The sequence below is a fragment of the Strix uralensis genome, chromosome 9 (assembly GCF_047716275.1).
Source record: "Strix uralensis isolate ZFMK-TIS-50842 chromosome 9, bStrUra1, whole genome shotgun sequence".
Lineage (NCBI taxonomy): Eukaryota > Metazoa > Chordata > Aves > Strigiformes > Strigidae > Strix > Strix uralensis.
Window position 1 is genome coordinate 17,898,630 of NC_133980.1, and position 19,820 is coordinate 17,918,449.

At 41.1% G+C, this 19,820-nt stretch overlaps 1 protein-coding gene across 4 annotated transcripts in view; it reads left to right on the forward strand.

Moving 5' to 3' along the window:
- The first annotated feature begins 5,275 nt into the window (after positions 1 to 5,275).
- Positions 5,276 to 19,820, forward strand: part of TFDP2 (transcription factor Dp-2) — a 63,957-nt gene continuing 49,412 nt past the window's right edge. For 2 of the 4 annotated variants that reach the window (XM_074877596.1, XM_074877598.1), the window contains exons 1-2: positions 5,276 to 5,445; positions 17,314 to 17,407. In XM_074877596.1, coding sequence (XP_074733697.1) covers positions 17,393 to 17,407 — 15 coding nt within the window. In that variant the 5' untranslated portion in view covers positions 5,276 to 5,445; positions 17,314 to 17,392. Of the gene's footprint in view, positions 5,446 to 17,046; positions 17,408 to 19,179; positions 19,319 to 19,820 lie in introns of those variants that run through there. The other 2 variants (XM_074877597.1, XM_074877599.1) reach the window with 2 other exon arrangements.

Consider the following 19,820-nt stretch of genomic DNA (forward strand, 5'->3'; position numbering starts at 1 on the left):
AGGTTTAACATTACTGAAGAGGATCAAAGGACTGTCATTCACTTTTTCTCATGCTGAAACATGGAAGGTCAAATCATACACCATTCCCTCAGTTTCTTTCAGAGTCATCTACCATGAGTTGGAGCATCGACTCTAGCTGTGGTGGTCTTCAAACTAGATCTTACTTGCCTGTCACCCTTAGCTTAACCTACCATTTTTCTTACTCTTCTGTTACTTTCTGTCCTTCAACCTGTGCTACATCGTGGCACATTTTTCTTTCCTCTGGCTATTCTTTAAGTAGCAGATACCATTCTCTCCTGAACCTGCTTTAATAGGAATCCTGAACTGAAGTCCAGAACAGTTCTGTTTGCTGATTCTAGTAATATGGCAGACTGTACAATCTATGTGGTTGATAGCTGTATAGATAGTACTTTTTTTTCTTTTTTGGACTATAAAATATGGCTGTGCAGGTGCCAAGACTCTAAAAGTCCATTGATGAGGTTCCCTACATGGCCGCTCCTGCTGTAAGGTAAGAACATGTAGTTACAGGATATGTGGAACATTTGCTTTTGCTTCAGCGCCCATGTTCAGCTTGTGATTTTTCTCTGTCATCTCCATCTCACTGCTGAAGAAAATGGTAATTGGCAAGAAGGTTCTACTAGGCCAAACAGAAGAGCTTTTTGAGCAGAAGTTTGTGCCTCAGTCGCTGGTATTCTACACTTTGTTCTCACTGAAGGAGTTTAGTTTCATCAAGTCTGCCTAGGGGTAATGTCCACCTATTGCCCTCTTGGTGAAGGCTCCTTAAGTTCACTTAATAGTTTTGTGGGTTTTCTGGGCTTGATTAGGGTTCCTGCAGTGTTCCCAGATGGAACTCTTAACGGGAGCTGAATCTGACTCTGTTCAAATCACTTCACTGAAGGTAAGTCAGCTAGCTATGTGCCTTATACTGCACCTTTACACAGTGCTGGTTTTCATCCTGGCCATAGCACAGCTAGAAAGGTAGAAGATACACAAGATGTTATATAATCCTCTTGTTCTAGGTAGTGCCCTAGAGAACCTATTCTAGGTAACTATTTACCACTGTCACTGTTTAATCTGAAGCAGGAAATTTAACCTGTTTTCCTTTCACTAGCCTCAAATCTACAGGTGAGAAACTTCACTGCAAATTAAGGATGCAAAAAGGCCTTACTATATTCGCCACCCGAGCCTTTCAAATGATCTGTGAAGTTGGGCGCTCTGTTGTGGAGAGGTTCAAAGTAGTGAGTAAGTCTCTGAAACAAACGGGGTGTCTTTTTAAGTTCACCAAGATGGAGCAGCCTTTGGAGGTTAGAGCATCTGCCACAGCTTGTGACACAGAGTTGCCCAAAGGCTAAACAGACTAGTAGACACCTTCAAGAAATTTGGTTATTGATCACTAAGCCTCTTTTGCTTATCTGTTACAGGAAAAATTGATTTTATCTTCCCAGGAAATTTTTAATGTGCTGAAATGTGCTAAAGTGGTACCTGTTAATTGATAATGCATTTGAAATGAGCTTTAAGCAATTAGATACACTTTTACAGGCACTTTGCTGTCTCAATTTCTGCTACACAGAAGGGCGTTAAGACTGTTGTAGAACCTCACTCATACTAACATTTATTTAAAATATAACAGCTTTTACTGCTGCTCTTTTTACTTGTATTTAGATTTTTGCCTCGGGGGTGGTTTTCATCAGTTTGAAAAGTATATGCAATTTTACATTTGCTGTCAGCTGAGTTTCACAGTAAAGGTAATACAAAAATTATAAATAGTAACTAGTTTGTAGTTTTATCATTTTAAGGGATACATCATGTTGAAACTGAATGTTTTATTTGGGATTGGGTAGTAATGCACCTCATCAGGCATGTGAAGATTGGGAATTCAGTTGAGATGTGTTAATGATCTCTGGGCATCCTGCCTTCACAGATACACATGGTGCTGATGGTAGATAATTTCATCGCAGTTTGGCAGTGTTTTATCATTCATAATGCCATATAGTCCTATTAGATGGGTGAGGACTACATGGCATGAAAAATCCCTCTCATGTTGGGGAGGGATCTCACTACTATTGGATTAATTATTGCATGTCAAGAAAAAGGGCAGATAAAGTAGTCTTCAGATAGTTGAAAATATGGAGCAGATGTGGTATGAGTGTTCTTACATAACTAAGAAAAAAATCGTCAGCTATGTCTAAAATCCCACTGTAATGAACCTTGCCAAGATTTTTGAGTACTGTTTTCTTTTAAGCAGTGTTTTCTTCTCTCCTGTAACAGCTAATTTTATGTAAAATTAATTCAGTCACTCTCATCTATTTTTGACAAGAGCATTTATACTTGCTTTCCTGTCAGAAGAAAGTAAAAAAGGAAAATACTGAGTTGCTGTTTCAGCCTGCTAGCGTCTTCTTGGTATAATCTCTGTAGCAAGATCCTTCAAGTAGTCCCACTATTGCCAGGATCAGGGCACGCACAGAGGCTCACCAGTTCAACAGCAGCCTTGTGGAAAAAGGTAACAACCATTTCTTGCTAGTCAGTGGGCCATGGAACGAGGAGGGGATGTGTTGTGCTCTTAATGGTCCAAGCCAAAAAGTACAGACAAAGTTGTAATCCTTTCTCCAAACAAACAGGTATGTCAGTACTGGAGGTTGAGTCGGGGAATATGGTATGCTCTGACCCAGAAGTTGGGCAGCATTTTAGGGAGTGGGGGCAAGTCCAGCAGGAGAAAAGAGTTGGGGGGGGCTCTTTAGGGTTAGTGTTTGTATAGGTTATCACAGCAAGGGTTGTGGGCTGGCAAGAAAGGAATGAAACTAGCAAATGTTGAAAAGTGCTGCATCATGAAAGGGGTAGGTGGGGGATCTGAAAGGGATCTGACCAGCCAGAGGGAGCAAGATGCTGTTCTAAGGCTGGGAGACCACTGACCCTTTCTGCAGGGAGACATGAGAACTTCCTGCTGTGCAGGTTTTACTATAAATAGCCACTAAACCCATGCCTTATCATGGTTAAAAAAACACTTCCAGGACGTTTTGCAATGTAGACCTCATTCTGGGATTTCTGTAAGTTCTGAAAGACTACATACTGATTTAGAATGTTACAGCCGTAGCATACTTCTCATACAAACTGATTGTTGTTTCAGCAGCTTCAAACTCAACAGTCATCTCATTCTGCAGTTTGCTGTTGAAAGCAAATGCAAACTACAGCAGTGACTTTTCTTCTGTTTCTCTACTCTCCTTAATGGTTAAAATGCCTATTTTTAATGTTCATAATCAGTTATAGTATCTGACTTCAGTTCATCAGTGTTCTTGCAGAAAAGTAAATAAAGCAATGAACTAAAAAGAGGTATTTGAAGCACAAGTGTCTTAATTGAGGCTGGTTTGAGTTCAAGTGTTTGTTTAGCTCAGGTAACTTGCTCAATAGTGCAATGAACCAGCCAGCTTGGTTCACTTCTGTTTTGCTTCCTTTTCCAAGGCAGTGCATGCCCCATGCGCTTCAGTCAGGGCATGCTTCAGTTGCCTTTATGTTAGCTGTTGTGATTGTTGTACCTGTTAGAGGGGTCTCCAAGAGAATACACAATAGTTTGTGGGGTTTTTTAACGCTTTCGTGAAAGTATCTTGCACAACACTGCAAATATTGATAAAGGTCTTGTTGCATGTAATGAAAGGTTTTTTTATAGAGCATGAAAAGAAACTAAAACCACAAAGTCAGCAAATTCCTGGGCACATGCTAGATTTTCAGTTGTGAACTATCCCACTGAAGTAAACATACAGTTCTTGCTTGCTAATGTTTTCCTTAGTCCTTTCTTTCAGAACTCTATGTTAGAGGCTGAACAGCTGATTTTTGATGCTTCTTCCCTTTTTGGTAAAGGAGATAGGATCAGATACGTCTTTCTAGAATGTTTAATGTCTGTAAAGCAAGAACCACGTTTGGTATACTCTGTATATGGTCTAGAGGTTTCTAAAACATACAGTGTTTCTGCAGCCACATAAACCTTGTTTTGCTGAGCTTGCTCAGTGGCATTGAGGTGAATTTGTGTTATAGAAATGTGAAAAACGGGTTACTGCATGCCTTGGATGTGTGCCTAGCTGTACAGGAGAAAGACTTTAAAATGTTGCATCGTTGCTTTAAATGGAACTAGTGCCGATTTTGGTTTTTTATTCGCAGCAGTGTCTTCTATTCATGTTCTTTGTAAGAATACTTCATCTCGCTTTGCTGAAGTCAGTTTTTAAGAGAAGGTAAGGAAATGTTGAAAGCAAATACTTGTTATAGGGTTAAGGGAGGGCCCTACACCTCCAGCTAGGCAGCAGTTTCCCGGGGCTGGGCCCCGTGCCACCCACTCTCCCGGCCCGGGCGGCGGGCAGAGGTGCGAGGCGAGGGCGCCCCAACTGCTCCCCAGTAACAGCAGCTCTTTGTTTGCCCGGAGCTCCTTTGTTTCACAGGAAGGAAGTTACGGAGCTGTTGCAGGGCCCGTTAAAAAAGGAAACCGTGGCCGAGGTGTGCGCAATCCTGTCCCGGCCGCCGCGCCGCTGCCCCTCGGCTCGTCCCTGCGGCCGGGCGCCCCGGTGTTCAGTCACCTGAAGCGGCGGAACCCGCGGCGGGGCTGAACTTTGCATCCCCGGGTCACAGCCGCGGAAACGCCTCTCAGATAAGCGGAACGGGGCCCGGCACGGCCCGCGTCTGCAGACACTGCGGCGCCGTTCAATGTATATAAATACAAACGCCTCTCTTTTCTACCGCCCTGCAGCGCCCTGCTCCGCGAGGGCAGCGCCTCCACCCGGGCGCCGCGGAGGGCGGGGACGGTCGGCTCGAGCTGTCACCGACCGCCAACCCGCGCTCACGGGCCGGCCCCTGTGCCCAGCCCGCGCCGGGCGGGGGCCGCGGGGGGGAGGCGGTGGCGGCGGCGGGTCTCGCCGGCCACGCCCTTCCGCCCCGCCCCCCCTCGCCATCGCCCCGCGGATTGGCGGTTGGAGTGTGTACACACACGGGATCGAGCCAATAGCGCGGGGGGGACGCCTGACCTCACGCGGCGCGGCGGCCAATGGGCGCGCCCGGTTGCCAGACGCCGCCAAGCTTGTGCGGGGGAGAAGGACCCGGGCAGAGCGCGGCGCGGCGGCGGCGGCGCGAGGCGGCGAGTGGGGCCGGGCGCGAGGGGGGGGGGGTGGGGGGGTGGGCACGGGCGGCGGCGGCGGCTGAGCTGGAGGCGCTGCGAGCGCTCGCGCCGCCACGCGCCGGGGCTTGCGGACTGGCCCTGGTGGGCTCCCGTCTGCGGGGCCGCCTCGCGAGCGGCGGGTGCGCGGCGCCGGCCCGGCCGAGAGGCGTCGTCGGCGCGCGGGGCCGGGCGGAGCGGCTGGCGGCCTGCCGCGGCGCCTGCCAGCGGACCGTCGCCCTCTCGTCGCCTCAGCGCCGCTGCCTAGGCCCGGCCCGCGCTGCCGCCTTCCCTCGCCGCTGCCGGGCCTGCGGGTGAGCGGGGAGCCGGGGTATGGGGGATGTGAGGTGGGGGTGCCGCGAGGGAGGGGCAGCGCCTTTCTTCCTGGCGGGCCGGGGCGTCGCTTCCCGCGCCCCGCGGCGTTTAACGGCCGCCGCCCCCCCCCTCCCCTTCCCCTTCCCCCACCCCGCGCCGTCTGGCGGCTCGGTCCCGTCGCCTTCCCCCCCCCCGCCGCGGGGCGGGCGGGGGCCGGCGCTGGGCGCCTCCCGCGCCCCCGGAGGGAGGCGAGCCGGTGCCTGACACCTGCGGGCGGCCGCGGGGCGGCGGCGTGCCCGGCTGGCGGGTGACAGCCGCCCTGCGCGCCGCCGGGTCACCCTCTCCTCCATTGTGGGGAGCGCGCTGAGCGCGGCGGGCCTGGCCCGGCGCCGCGGCGAGTGTGCGCGGCCGCGGGGCGAGCGGGGCGGCCCTGGCTGGCTGCCGCGGTGGGCAGGGGGCTGGCGGCGTCACCGGCCCCCGCCTTGAGGAGTTACAGTTCGGAAAGGGACCAGCGAAGCCTGTGGCCGTGCAAAGTATAGCTTGAACTTCATAGCGTGGTGGTTCTGACTCACGGAGAGGGTTAGTCCGACAGCAACAACAACAAAACTTAACTGAATGCCTCTTCCTGTACCCTTTGAGTTGCAGGCCTTCCCTGACTTTCAGCCGTAAAGCGTTTAACGGCAGAGGTGAATCCAGATATAAATACCGTCTTTCGGTATTGAGAATACAAACAATAGCAGGAAAATACGGAATAAGCAAACTTCCTTGAAATGTGGAAGAAAACCGCATCTGAGAGCGTGCTCCCTCATTGAGTAAGGGGATGATGCTGAGCTAGGTATCAGAGCTTGTCCTGTTTTCCGCTGTAGAAAGGACTTTGGTTTTCACTTCCTTTGTAAATTTTTGAATCGACAAAGTGAATAGTTTAAATTGATATGATTTAGCATAAAGTGTAAACATTTTTAAAAATTATTGGTCAGTTTTAATAATTCAGAAATTAGTTCAATTATTTTCATGACTTCATTAATACTTTTAACAACTGATAGATTTTTCTTTTACTATTACTGATGTAGCTTAATTATGCTGACAAAGCAGCAAAACATTGCAGGTTGTGTGATGTAACGAATTACAACTTGATCTATCTTTGATTAAAAAATAGTTCTATGCTAGTATACATTGATGCTATTAAAAGAGAAATGAATAAATTTCTCTCCATTTCTTTACCCTTCCCAAATGAACTTTAGTTCATTTGATTATATTGTATACTGTCTTATACAAAAAAATGTACAATTTGTATACATGGGGCAAAGACTCATGACAGATGACCCGTGTTACAGAACAAATGCAGAACTGTATTTCACAGCCCATATTTGTGCCAACGCTGTGTGTACTCAGAGATGTTTTGTACATAGTAAAGTACTGAATTTCAGGAACTTGTGTTCAAAATACCATATAGGGTGCTAACTGCAGCACGTTGAAGAAACGTGAAAGAGTAAGGAGAAGTTTGCATTATAGAAAAAACTTGGCAAGAGAGGTGGTCATAAGAGGAAGAAAAGGATAGATTCTTTGAAAACTTGCTGCTTGTGAAGTGAGTCTAGTGCCTTCAGAAGAGGAAGGAGTAATGGGTCAAACGATTTAGTTCTATACTAAGGAAAAAACCTGAAAATTATTATTAGTAAGATTTGTCTCATGGGTGAGTTTTAGTGATCTTGTTTCACTGTCAAATTACTGGGCTTTCTTTTAACCACTAACTGTACAGAAATTGCTGTTGTAACACACAAAAAAGAAACTATTTGACTTGTACTGTACTGATGTAAGTAACTTTACAGAAAACATTCACCACTGATAAGAATGCTCTTTATTGCTGCAGAGAGTTCTGACTGGCAACCTCACTTTACACAGTGATGAGGTACGGTTTTCAATACAGCATCTTGACAGCAGCCATCCAGTGTAAAGGGGACAGGCCAAACAATTCAGCTGGACAAAAGGCACGGTACTGTTTTGCAAGGGATGTCAATATTACAGGATAATTCTTTGTCTTCATCTGCTGTTGTATATGTTGGACACTACTGTAGGGGCCTCTTTTGCATCTGGACATCCTTCCTGGACAGTTGTGAGCACCCTCACAGTGAAGATTTTCAGGGGGTTTGTCTAAAAGTGTTGTTATAAGTTTAGCAAAACAATAGGAACTAAAATTCTAACTTTCCACCCCCTTCAAGAATTTATGTTATTCAGTTTAAGTGTGCAGACCTCTTCACTCTGCCTACAGGAAAGCTTAGTGCAAATCTCTAAAAGCAACAGAACAGTGATCTGATATGGTTAGGGGAAGGGAAGCTGCAGCCCATACTGTGTAGATAGTGGTATTTAAACTTCTGTGTTCTAATGTGGAGCAGAATGACTTATTTAGTTACGAGTCTTATTAAGAATTCTTATTAAGAATTTCTCCTCTACCTTTCCAATTACATTCACAGGACATGACTACTAATGAATCAACAGTGAATCTTAAAATAGGGAGAAGAAACTGTCTAGTCCAGTGCAAGGAACTACACTTGTAGAGTTCTTGTGTGCAAAGCCAAGACTGGAATCAGACAGGTTTATAATAAAATTTAAGGTGTTCAGTGGAAAACAATCCAAATGTCTTGGTGTGGTAATAGTACATATACTGTGTTAAAGCCAATACTATAAATGCCCGTTACGGGATCTGAAAAACTAGGTATATGCTAGGAAATACTGTAAAAAGATGCAGGTGTGGTAGGGAGTGACAGTTTTATAACAGCTTCCTGGTTTGATTCTTCATGTGGGTTTTGTAACATCCGGTACTAGAGTGAAATGAATTACTTTTTTCCCCTCTGTTACTTGACTCGTAGACTGCAGCTCTTCTGCAAGAAGGTGAGGCAGTAGTAAGTAATCTCATAGTTTCATTAAAGGAACATTTGTGCTGCTTTGTCAGGTTTCCTATGTGCGGTGATAGTTTCCAATAAAGGACTTCACAGACTGTTCAAGTTCACTGTTATACTTTGCAATGTTACTAGCATAAAGATCAGTCTAAGCAAATCAGACTATGCCTATGCTAGGTCAGTTTGCAAGGCTACTCTGTGTTATATGCTAATAATGTGTATACTAATATATTCTAATATATGCATTAGTAGAATCTGTAACAAAAGCACAGCTGTCTAGAATATCGTATTTCTAGTGAAATATAGAATAGTAATTAAATGAATATGGATGATATTTGGAAATAACTTCTCCTAGGTCTAGCTAGTCAAATAGTACTGATGAAGAAACTCTTTGCCTTTCAGAACACAGTTTGCAAAATCTGCAGCCTACTGAAGCCACTTCTGAGAATATTTGTCTTTACTGAAAACTACAGAATTTTTCAGATATTTGTAGCACTAACTTGACAAAATAATACTTTAGCCAGCTCACATTTAGTATTGGCTGTCACAATAGAGGCTGAAACTAAGCTGGAAAAAGATTAGCGTTTGCTTTTGTTAGTATGCTTGCTTGTGAACTGCAGCAATTTAGGTGCTGGCACAATTTCATTCTTTCTGACTTGGCAATAACCTTTAAAAGAGAGGTAGAAGACAAATTGATATTGTTAACTTCCCAAATCACTTAAACATGAATTGCAGAGGGGGTCCTTTAGAGGTATCTTTGAAGGCACTATCCAGAATCGTCATGGCACTGTGGTCTTTCTGGTGTACAGCCCTTAGGATATTTGATAGACATGAACAGCCAAGTTTTTCACAAAGCTTCTAAACATGCTGTGGGTTAACATAGCTTCTAGAAAAAATTCATTTTATAAAGGTGATGTTCCTTTTCTTTTGATTGGTTTCACATTATTTCAATCAGTGAGACATGCCCTGAGCGTCACGTTTTACACAAACAGTGGTAAGAGGAAGCGGTGATGGTAGTTGAGATCATGCTTCTATTCCTAGATAGCTGATTCTTTCCTAAGAGTGAATGGAGTGCTTGTGTTTTGAACATTAAATTTTTGTTAACTTTTATAGACCGAAGTCTATTTGTGAATGTAATTTTGGTTATGCAGCTTAATTTATTTTTTTTTCCTGTGGAAGTTAAGGCATACTCCTCTGTTTGGCAAGTCAGGTTTCTCCTGTTTCATCAGGTTCCTGTTGCTGCCAGGTTTGTCTCAGTTTGGGTGGGAATAGCAAATGATTCAGTTCTGTCTTACAACCTCTTTAGTTCTTTTGCTCAACAGAGTCCCTTACTAACTTCTGTCAAGTGACTGTATCATCTGGCAGGGTATGTGAAAAGGTTACTCTGATAGGAACTCATAATAATCCATTTCCCCATGGTAGGTGTCAGCAGATGTGTTCTGCGTGAATAAGTGACCATTTTCATTCACTGTTTTGTTACTGGGAATTTCAGCCCAAGATGTAAGTGGAAGAAATCAAGAAAAACAAGGTCATATGTTCGGAATGAAATTGGCAGGTTGCTACAGGTACACACTGTCTTTAAGGCTATGAACTTGCAGTGAAGTCATATAGATGAATTCTTCAACTTGGTAGCAGCTATTTTAATTATATTTGTGGCAATTAAAGTTTTAAAGCAAATATATCAGTATTTGCTCATTAAGGCTTGTGAATGCCACTGCATTAACATATTAAAAGTCACTTGTGGAGTGCAGTGGTCATCCAAGTATCAAACCTTTCTCATATGAGCAATAGTTGTAATTAGCAGAATAACTACAGTTGACCTGTAATAGAAATTATGGTGATAACACGACCAGTAATTATGAATGAGATTAGGAACTGCAAGTGAAAGCATGCTTATGTCCCCAGAGTGAAATCAAAAACCTTCGTGTGCATGGGCTTTCCATTTATTGTAAGGAAGGCGTTAGTTAGGTAACATTTCCCTTCATTATAAACTTGACCTGAGACTTGAAAATCTTGCGAAGTATATTTCTGTTCTCTTAAATGTGCAATCCAATTGTCGTAAGGTTCAGTTTATTTAAAATTCAACTTAAAATTGAAAATACATTTAAACAATTTTTTAAAATCAATAACTTCATACATACAACTGATAAAATTTTAAGCTGTGTATTGATTCTGTATAACAGCAGGTGTCTGCTGTCTGTCAAAAGCAAATTATTCATCCTGCTTCTTGCTGTATAAAAAACTGGGAAAGCTATGATCTGAAGACAAAACATCCTACTTCTTTCTAATGGATTTTTGAAGGATGCACACACTCCAGTGAACTCTTCAGAAGTGTGGAGTAGTCTTCATACAAACAAACCATATCCAGCCTTTTGTCACATTTCAACCCATAGGTAAATTTTCAGGACATCATAAATGCCTTCCCCCCCCCCCCCCCAGAGTCATGATGTTATTCTGCCAGCCAGACTGAACTGATCAGACAGTTTGGTAAATCTGAAGGGTTAGTCTGGTCCTGCGCACAGGCTGAGATGTTCATTTGAGCTCTCGGTGGGTTGCAGTGTATGAAGAACTTTCTTCTTCCCCCTTTCAGCCCCATTGTTGCTATTGTGACAGTATTAGAACTAAATTGGCTCACTGAGGCAGGTAGAAATGGGAGTTGTTGAGAGCATGTAGCATGGGGAAGGAATGGAAAGTGGAAGAAGTAGGGAAAAATGGAAGATCCCTTTTAGCAATGATAGCAGAGGTAGGATCTTACATCAGTGCAACTTGTTTCATGGAATTGTACCCTTCAGGTAATTTTGTGTGCTGTAATCAGTATTTGAGAGGTCATGCATCACTAGAAAAATCCCTTTTTACCTTTGTACTGAATTATAACTAAAAAAGTATGAAATTATTTGTAACCTTTACCCTTCAGAGAATACTGCCATAATTTTTAATCCATGCAAGAGTAGAGTTAATAATGGCTTTAAACTGGAACAAAGCTTCTAGCAAATTATAAGGAAAATGTAGGAAATAGTGACTAAGTCTCTTTTCATCATCAAGTTCTTTATCCCTATATAACTTGGTGATCTTTAATTAAATGCAAATGTAAAATTATCTTCAGTTCACTGGATGTTAAGATCCTTCCAGCTGCAGGGTGTAAACAAAAGTATATCTCAACAGGATGGTTAAACTGTTCCATGTATTTGTCAATGTACCAATAACTCTGGAAATTTTAAAATCTCAAAATTAAAATTCATTACAAGACCAGATTAATATCTAGAGATTCTCTTAATTTATCATATAGTATATGAGCTGGTGGTAGCAAGAAGCTTGTTTGAAGTCTCAGTAGTCAAAAAGATGCTCTTTTCAGCTGAGCTTAATTGAAAGAGGAGCTATCTCTTATCGGCAATGCACAAATACTGTCTTACCAAGATACTTTACAGTCATTCACATAGATACTAATTTTTTTTCAAATGTCAATCCGTTGCTAAAATGAAATTTCTTAAGGCAAAAATACATTTGTGAAAAGGCAGTGACTCTTTACTCTGAAATGTAGTTGTACCTGCCTCTTTTCACTGAAGCAGTAGAATCCCAAATGTTGTGCTCTGTATAGTAGTCAGCTACCGAAAAAACCCTGGGCTAGAAACCTAGTTAGAGAACAAAAGATGGACTTAAAGAATAGATTATCTATTTAAAAGAACTGCAGCTAAATTTTTGTTAATTCCAAATGTATCTGTGCTGATAAAAGTTGTCCATAAAACTCAAAAAGAAATTTTAGATCATGTTACTTTTTTAAGTGCTGCGTGAATGTTGTCCACTGTTCTGATGTCAAGCCCTATGTACTTTATCTGGAATGACAGTAAGCTTGTTTGGGGAATTAAAAGAGCCTTCAAAGGTTCGAGTACTCAGGAATTATTCCACATGTTTAATGTAACGTCCTACTTATTTGAGCAGTAAGGGACATCCTTTGCTTCACTGATTTTGAAATAAGCTGTGAGTGCTGCTCCTGTTCTTAGACATACAGTTTACTGCTGGTACTGCCATGACATTGGGCATGCCTAAGAAACTGAGTCCCTTGAGGGAAGCAGTATCTAGTTCCAGGTCGATGGGATTTGGGTCTCAACACTGTCAGAACTGGACAAGCAGCAAGAACTTGAGGCTCAGAAGTGCAGTTAAGTGCATGGAGACTTTGGGCACTTTCATCTAGGGGAGAGTTTGATTACAGCTTTGGATTTTACTCCTGTGTTGTGTGTTCCTGTCACTTGTACATCCACTCAGACCTGTTTTCATCCCTGGGATTCAAGATATTCTGTAGCCTCCATCAACAGTGCTTTTGCTACTCAGGTTATAATATGTACAACAGTGAGAGTAAATATAGTGAGTAGTGGGAGTAATGGGGATGTAGCATTTGGGATCAAGCCCAAGAGTATTGAAAGGGAGCCGATTCATTTGTTGCCTCAATAGATGCTGCATGAGGTTCTTAAAGGGACATTTCCCCGATATGCTTTTAGCAGGTCACACTAAATGTTGGTTGTTCATTATATAGCTTGAGTGCCACAGTTTATACTAATTGAACTTGCATGTAGGCCTTGTCTGTTTTTCCAGGTTCTTTGTACTGTGCAAACTTGAGTCATGATTACTGCTGTTGTCAGGAGGTGTCAGTTAATTTGTTCTGATGATACACTGGCATTTTGCTCAATCACTGCAACTTAGGGGAACCTGGTCAATTGTTCCTTTTGATTTCTTGAGTGTCAGCTGGTTCCCCCAAACTACAAGATGAAATCTTCACTTTCAAATTATGTTCAAGTGGTTATATCTTCTGTTTGCATCTTGGTTTAAAGCAGTCATGCTCATTTCAGTTTTATGTCATGTAGTAGTGAAAACTTCTGTACTTTAGTTTCGTAAGTTGCAGTCTTTACCTCATGTAAAAATGATTAAATGATGAAGCTTTTAAACTCACTACTCTTGTCAAGTTATTTTATTTTGTTAAAAACTCCTCATATCATTTAGCAGTCAAGTCACATAGATTTCCTTTGTTCAGTCTGTAATCACCTTGCCTGTTAGCTAGTAGGGCTTTTTTGAAGGCATACAGTTGTTCACCGTAAAAGCTGGGAAAATGAGTACCTGCAAAACCATCATGCACATCCCGGTGGGAGTTCTTTTCAAATATCTCCTAAGAGCTACTTTCTAATATTATTAAAAAAATAAAAATTACTGGGTGATAACTGAAGATGGTGACTTACTTCCCAGTCTGTGTGTGCGACTTGTTGAATACACCCCTTAGTTGGCTTTTTGAAGTTCTGCATTAAGTGACAAGCTGGATGTTATATGGACATGGATATTCCTGTCTTCTGCAGTTTGTAGGCCAAGTTTATTTCTTGTACACATAAATAAAGGATAAAACTGGGACTAAGTTATCGGAAGAGGACTTGGGGTGGGGGGAAGTTGAAAAATCAATGGAATCTTCTTAAATTTGATAACAAAGTTGTATTTCTGTTTCTTGGGGTATGAAGAAATTAATCTGACTAGTACATACAGATATTTTCACTAAAAGTGGTCCTTTTTTATATCAATGGCTTCAAAAAGGAGTTGGATATTGAAAGGTGTTTTTTAGGAACAAAATGGGGAAACACTTCCTGTGAGCAGGTGGATTTCTGATAAGTACTTTGTAATTTTGAAATTTTACTGGTCTGAAAACTGAGACACAATGAAGCAACATATGTGTAACAGGTGGTCTAATCCATGTAGATGCTGTGCATAAATTAGTGGTTTAAAACTGAGCTTGTACTGATTAATAAGGAATCTTTTGGTTACTGCTGTCTTCTGAAATCAGCCTTGTAGGACTGCAGCTTGAAAGTTAGTACTATGGAGACAGCTGTGAAGAATAGAAAATAATTTCTAGTGGAAAGGCTGGCATTATACAGGTTTCTTTTTCTTGAAACTGATGACACTTTCTTTCCTCTTGGCTGACCCTGTTACTTGGAATAATTTTCACTTTGCGATACTCTTGATCAAGTAAATTAAAAAAAACACTCCTTGGTGATGCTTAAAATCATTCTAGTATACTAAATATCTCTATGTTTTTTCTGTGTTCCATGAAGACTTTTCATTGTAATAGTTTAGGTAACTGTCCAATAGCTGTCTTAATTTGTAGATGTTTAATACTGATGTAATACTTACATAAATGACACTTCCTGTTGTGAAGTGGAAGTGCCCGCTGGGACTGGGGAGAATCTTTGCTGGTCTACGTGAAGGTGTGATACGTGAAGTACTGATAAGAATTTGGGAAAGCTAAAGAAAACCAGCATAAGTTTGGTAAAGCTTAATTTTCAGAGGCAGAAAATAGACTGTTATGGTAATGGGCTTTATTCTTTTCTACTATTGGGTTTTAGCCAGTATGTGTATCTTAAAGGGAAAATTTTAAAATTAGACTTTGGACCATAGAAAATAAACCTGTGAAGGAATATAATATTTTTCTGCAGATAACTCTTTTCTGTTTTGTATTGTTTCTTGTACTAGGATTCAGCTTCAGTATCACTGAAACTTCAGAATAGATCTGGCTTTTAACTTGTAACGAGAATAGGTACAGATAAACTCTTGTACTGTTTTGTTGTAACTAGAGCTTGATTATCTGGGCTTCTGTAAATTTAATGCCCAAACTGGCTTTTTAATGTCATTGGCATAAGTGATTAGGCAACATATGTTCTAGAAGAAACAACTCAAAGTTTACAGACAGTTCGTTTGGCTCACTGTACTGTATGATACTTGACCAAAAGGCAAAATTGTGGGAGTGGATTATAAAGCAAGTTTTAAATTATGAAGGAACAACCTTAGTTCAAATAAAGCAATCTTTGTGTCTCATGTGCTTTGGGCTCTAAACCTGCCTTTATGCAGCTTCCATTTCAGTAGAAACCAGCTAAAGAACAAAAAGGTTGAGTTTTATGTTTCTGTATCTGTGTGGTGCAAGCTGTCAAACAGCAATAGGGAATGAAGAGAATCTCCATTTTGAGGCCATCTGTGTGGGTTCTTTTGTCTGAACCTGACAAGAGGTCATGGCAGATGGTGGGGTCACAAAGTCTGGCTTCTCGAGCTTGACAAAATGTGTTCATAAACCTGGAAGAATACCAACTGTTCGTACTGGCTGAAGAGCATTGTGGCAAAGGACTGTAATAGTTTATGGACAATACCTTCTGGATCACTAAGCTTGACAGCAAATAACTTGTCAAAGATGAAACTAGTTTGCTTATGTGTAAACGGATTAAAACTGCTTAGCAAATGTGTCCTTAACTATGTTTTATTTGAGTAAATTACTTGTAAAGCCTCTTAAAGCAAGAGAGGGAGGTCAGACTGCATCATGAATTTTGGCCAGAGCTCCGCATGATGTATTTGGAGAGTTTGTGTGGAAGGAGGAGGAAGGTGGAAAAAGAAAAGGCACATAGATCATAATTTTCAGACACAATGCAAGGATTCAGTATTTGCTCTTTGCCATGAGCACTTTATGGCTTTTCTGTGGCTCTTCTTTGGGTTTCAGGAGTGCTACACAGATCCAGTAGCCCCTTTCCCCAGGGTGTGAATAGATTATCTCTCTGTAGTGTTCTTTCTGAAGGCAGAGAAAAACTTCTTATTTTCTTGGATGTTTTGTTGTGAAACTAAAACAAGTTTTCATGGGAGAATGTCTTAGTAGACAGAATTGTGTGGTGATCACGTGCTGAAGTAACTGCTTAATTATGGCTGCTATAAATTGAGGCACTAAGGAAGATAAATATAACTCATTCAACAGGAAATGGAGAACACCTCTAAGTTGAATAAAATGTTTTTCCATTAACTCTAATAACAGTTTAATTGATACGATGTCTGAACAAAAACCAAATCTATAGAAACATCTGGAATTTAAAATTCTTCTGATTTGTCCAAAACCACTAAAGCAGTGGTGGTTACCAGAGTTCCCCATTAGCTACACACACTACTGAAACAATTTTTGGCACTTTTCTAGAAGGGAGGTGAAGACACTGGCCATTCTCAAACTTTGCATAGGTTAAAATACAGACGAAATAGCATGGATTGCACCTTGCTTTTGTAGCTGGTGAGTTCTGCTGTAAATGGTTGTGACTCATATTTGTAACTAGTTCAGGCATCTTCCAAAAGATTTTGCTCAATTGATTCCACACTTGAAAGTGTGAACAGTTCTCCCTCTCTTATACATCAAAGTGCAATTCAGATGTCTTTTGTAGTCCATTTTTTAACAGCAAGTAATACTTATAAAGTACTTTTGAAGTACTTAAATGCTTTGTCAAGTTAATTCTGTCTTTAAAATGGTTTGTGCTGCCAGCATTGATTTGTAACTTGTTTTCTTCTGTTTTCTGTAAGACTCCTGGAAACTTTGATTTAAAAAAGAAGTCACTTTATTTTTGGGTATACTAAAATGTTTGTCTCCTCCTGGAATTCTAGTATTATAATTCTAGTTACATAGGGTTAATAAAAAGCCTGAAAATATTAAAAAGATTATTTTGAATCGGAATGATTTTTCCTAAAATTACTTAATGTTTGCTATGTATGTACGTTTCATAGTATTTCCTACTTTTTATCAAGATCTTTGGATGTCTGCAGCGATGGAATTAGAAACTTTCTCTGTTGTTGGATGCTAAAGACACAATGGAGAGAATTAATTCACTTCCAGTTTTTAGTCAATCTGCATTAGATGCAAATGATTACATGGTTTTAGTTACAGGACTTTAGTAATGTTATGGCATGCTTTGCTAGCACATTAATATAGTTAGTCTTCTATGTAAGTTGGGCCTTTATATATAAGATTACGTCTCTGCCTATTCCCAGCAATGTACATTCCTAGTATCTGTGCAGAACCTGACTATTGTGGTGACTGATTTTATCAAAAAGTAAAGAAAAAAAATCTCTCCTCTGGAGATGCAGGGTTTCAGCTAGAGGGGTAACTGAAAATGTGTTAACTAAGATATTTTATTAACTTTTTTACAGGATGTTTGTTTTAAAGATTCTGTGAAGATGAAAAGGGAGATCTTATGGTTTTACGGAATATAAAGCAACATTGTCTGACATGACGGCAAAAAATGTAAGTATAATTCTACAACGTGTATTACTTTTTATATTGGCGTGCTACCAGTCACTTCTGGCTTTCGGAATTTGAAGATCTTTGTGTTTGATTTCCATACAAGAAATCAAACACAAAGACCTTCAAATTCAAAGATCTTGTCCAATTTTTGAATGCCACAAATGTGTGGCCCAGAATTTTCTGCAGTATTTTGATAAATTTAAACTGCTTAGAGCCTCTTTAAAGATGTGGAGTTTACTCAGCTATAGGTCAGGTTGATAACTGGGGCAATGCTTTATGCTGTTTCCTTATTGATCCTTAGGGGTCCCTTTCATCTTGAGATACTCTGTGATTGGATGATTCCTTTAACGTTGCTCAAAACTTACCAGAGAGCTTCTCACTTTGTTGAAGCATCTCACCTTTGCACCGGACTAAAATCCTACTTAATTTAAGTCTCAAAACTGAAGAAAGAACAGACAGACAGCATATTTCTTTACTAATGTTGGTACACTCTTGGTTTCTAGAAGACTGAGGGCCTTCCTGTTTCTTTGTCTGCCCCACTAACAAGCCTGTAGTGTGGTGTCTAGGGGCTCCATATTTGACTCCCCTATCCTGAGTTCTGAGGAAGCTTATTAAATGTCTACCATCCAGACCTTAAGTTTCTGCCTAATTAGCTGTGCTTCCTGAGGTACACAATCTGTATAGAGAACAGTTTGGATTAAGCTTGGTGGTCAGTGAGTTGAGTATGACTTTGAGCCCTGGGCAATTTACCTGTTGACTGTCTTTGATAGGGCATCCTGCAGTCTAATTAAGTCTGAACAGCTTTAGGAACCAGCATGACTAAGGTAGTACAGTACAAGTGCAGGTAACCCTAGGATGGCTCTGTGCTCAGTAACTGCAAAAGCCTTTGTGCATATTTGATTAGACTGATGCCAAGGGCATAGTTTGGTTACATGCATTCTCAAGCCTTGGAAATTTCTTTTTTTGTTGGCCTTATTAATAGTTTCATTTGTTGTGTAATTCCAGTAAGGCTTTCAGATGTCTTATGTCTGACTGATTCAAGCTGACCAAGCCATAAATAAATTGATGTGTATATGCAAAGGCCTTTTACTTACTTATTTCATAGGCCATATTCAACTGTAGTATAAATAGGTAATTCTACTGATGTATGTGGAACAGCTGCACAAATCCACATCATTTGTGGTTTTGACCTTTTGTTCAATGCAGTCAAAGGATAAATACCAGTGCCAATAAAATCCATGGAGTGTTGTATGAAGCGTCATAGAGTGATGTAGGTTGGAAGGGATCTCGGGACACCACCTACTCTGGTGCTTTGCGTAAAGCTCTTTGACACCTGAATTCAGAACCCAGTTGCTTGGTGCTTTGTTCAGGGCTGCTCAGGGCTTTGGGTTTTGAAAACCTCTGAGGACAGACACAACATTCAGTCTGGGCAACATACTCTTGTGCTGAATATAGAAATATTTTTTGGTTTTGTTGTTTAACACAAGGCTATAGTTATTTTATAGAACAAATATTTTATTGGTATGTATGTTTTGAAATTTTGTATATTAAGCTATGCAAACCTAGTTATTTAGCTAATGCTTATGGGTTTATTTAAAAAAAAAACGGTTACTGTGGTGCAGATGAAAGTAGAACTCAGTTTTCATGTTAAGTATATGTGTTCAATGGATTTGCAAAATAAGTAACAGTGTAAAAACAAGGGTGTTCATATGCTTTCTGTCCTTATTTGTAGCACTTCTTCAGGATTTCCCAACCTTAGTTACTCAGAACTGCACACTCAGACTGACAGTGTCAGCTCTAGTGTTTTCTATTGCTGTTAGAAGGCCCAAGAATGCTTCTGAATTTGCAGAGTTCCAGGGTTAAGCATATGTCTATGGCTTTCTGCAGTCTGAAATCTATTTCAAATGTAAGGTTAGTGTTTGTCTGTTACACTGTCTGAAATATTTTCATGATTTGCAGAGCGAGTTGAGGGAGAGAGCTTCTCTGCAGAAGTCTTTCCATCTTTTTTTTCTTTCTGTTGAAACATCAAGGAAAGGGAACTTTAAAGTGCTAGAATTTGGACATCTTTTGGGAGGCTCTTAAAGGGCACGTACCTTTTATCAAACATGTACTCATCAGGAAGCTGTCACCTCTGTGTTCTAAAATCACTACCCCTCAACTGGGATGCAGTAGTCTCAGGATGTTAGGATGCTCCTAATGTATTGCAAGAACAAAGTGCAGTGAGCTTAGGCTAAAATGTCTTTGCATCTCACATGAATAAGCTCTGTTGAGCACCCTTGTCTCCATGGAAGCTTGCATTTCAAGCGTATGGAAAAATGTTTCCATAGGTTGAATGTGTATGTAAGATGAATATCATTCCCCATCACTGTTTTTGCTTGCTAACTTTTTGAGTACATGATGGGAGAATTTTCAA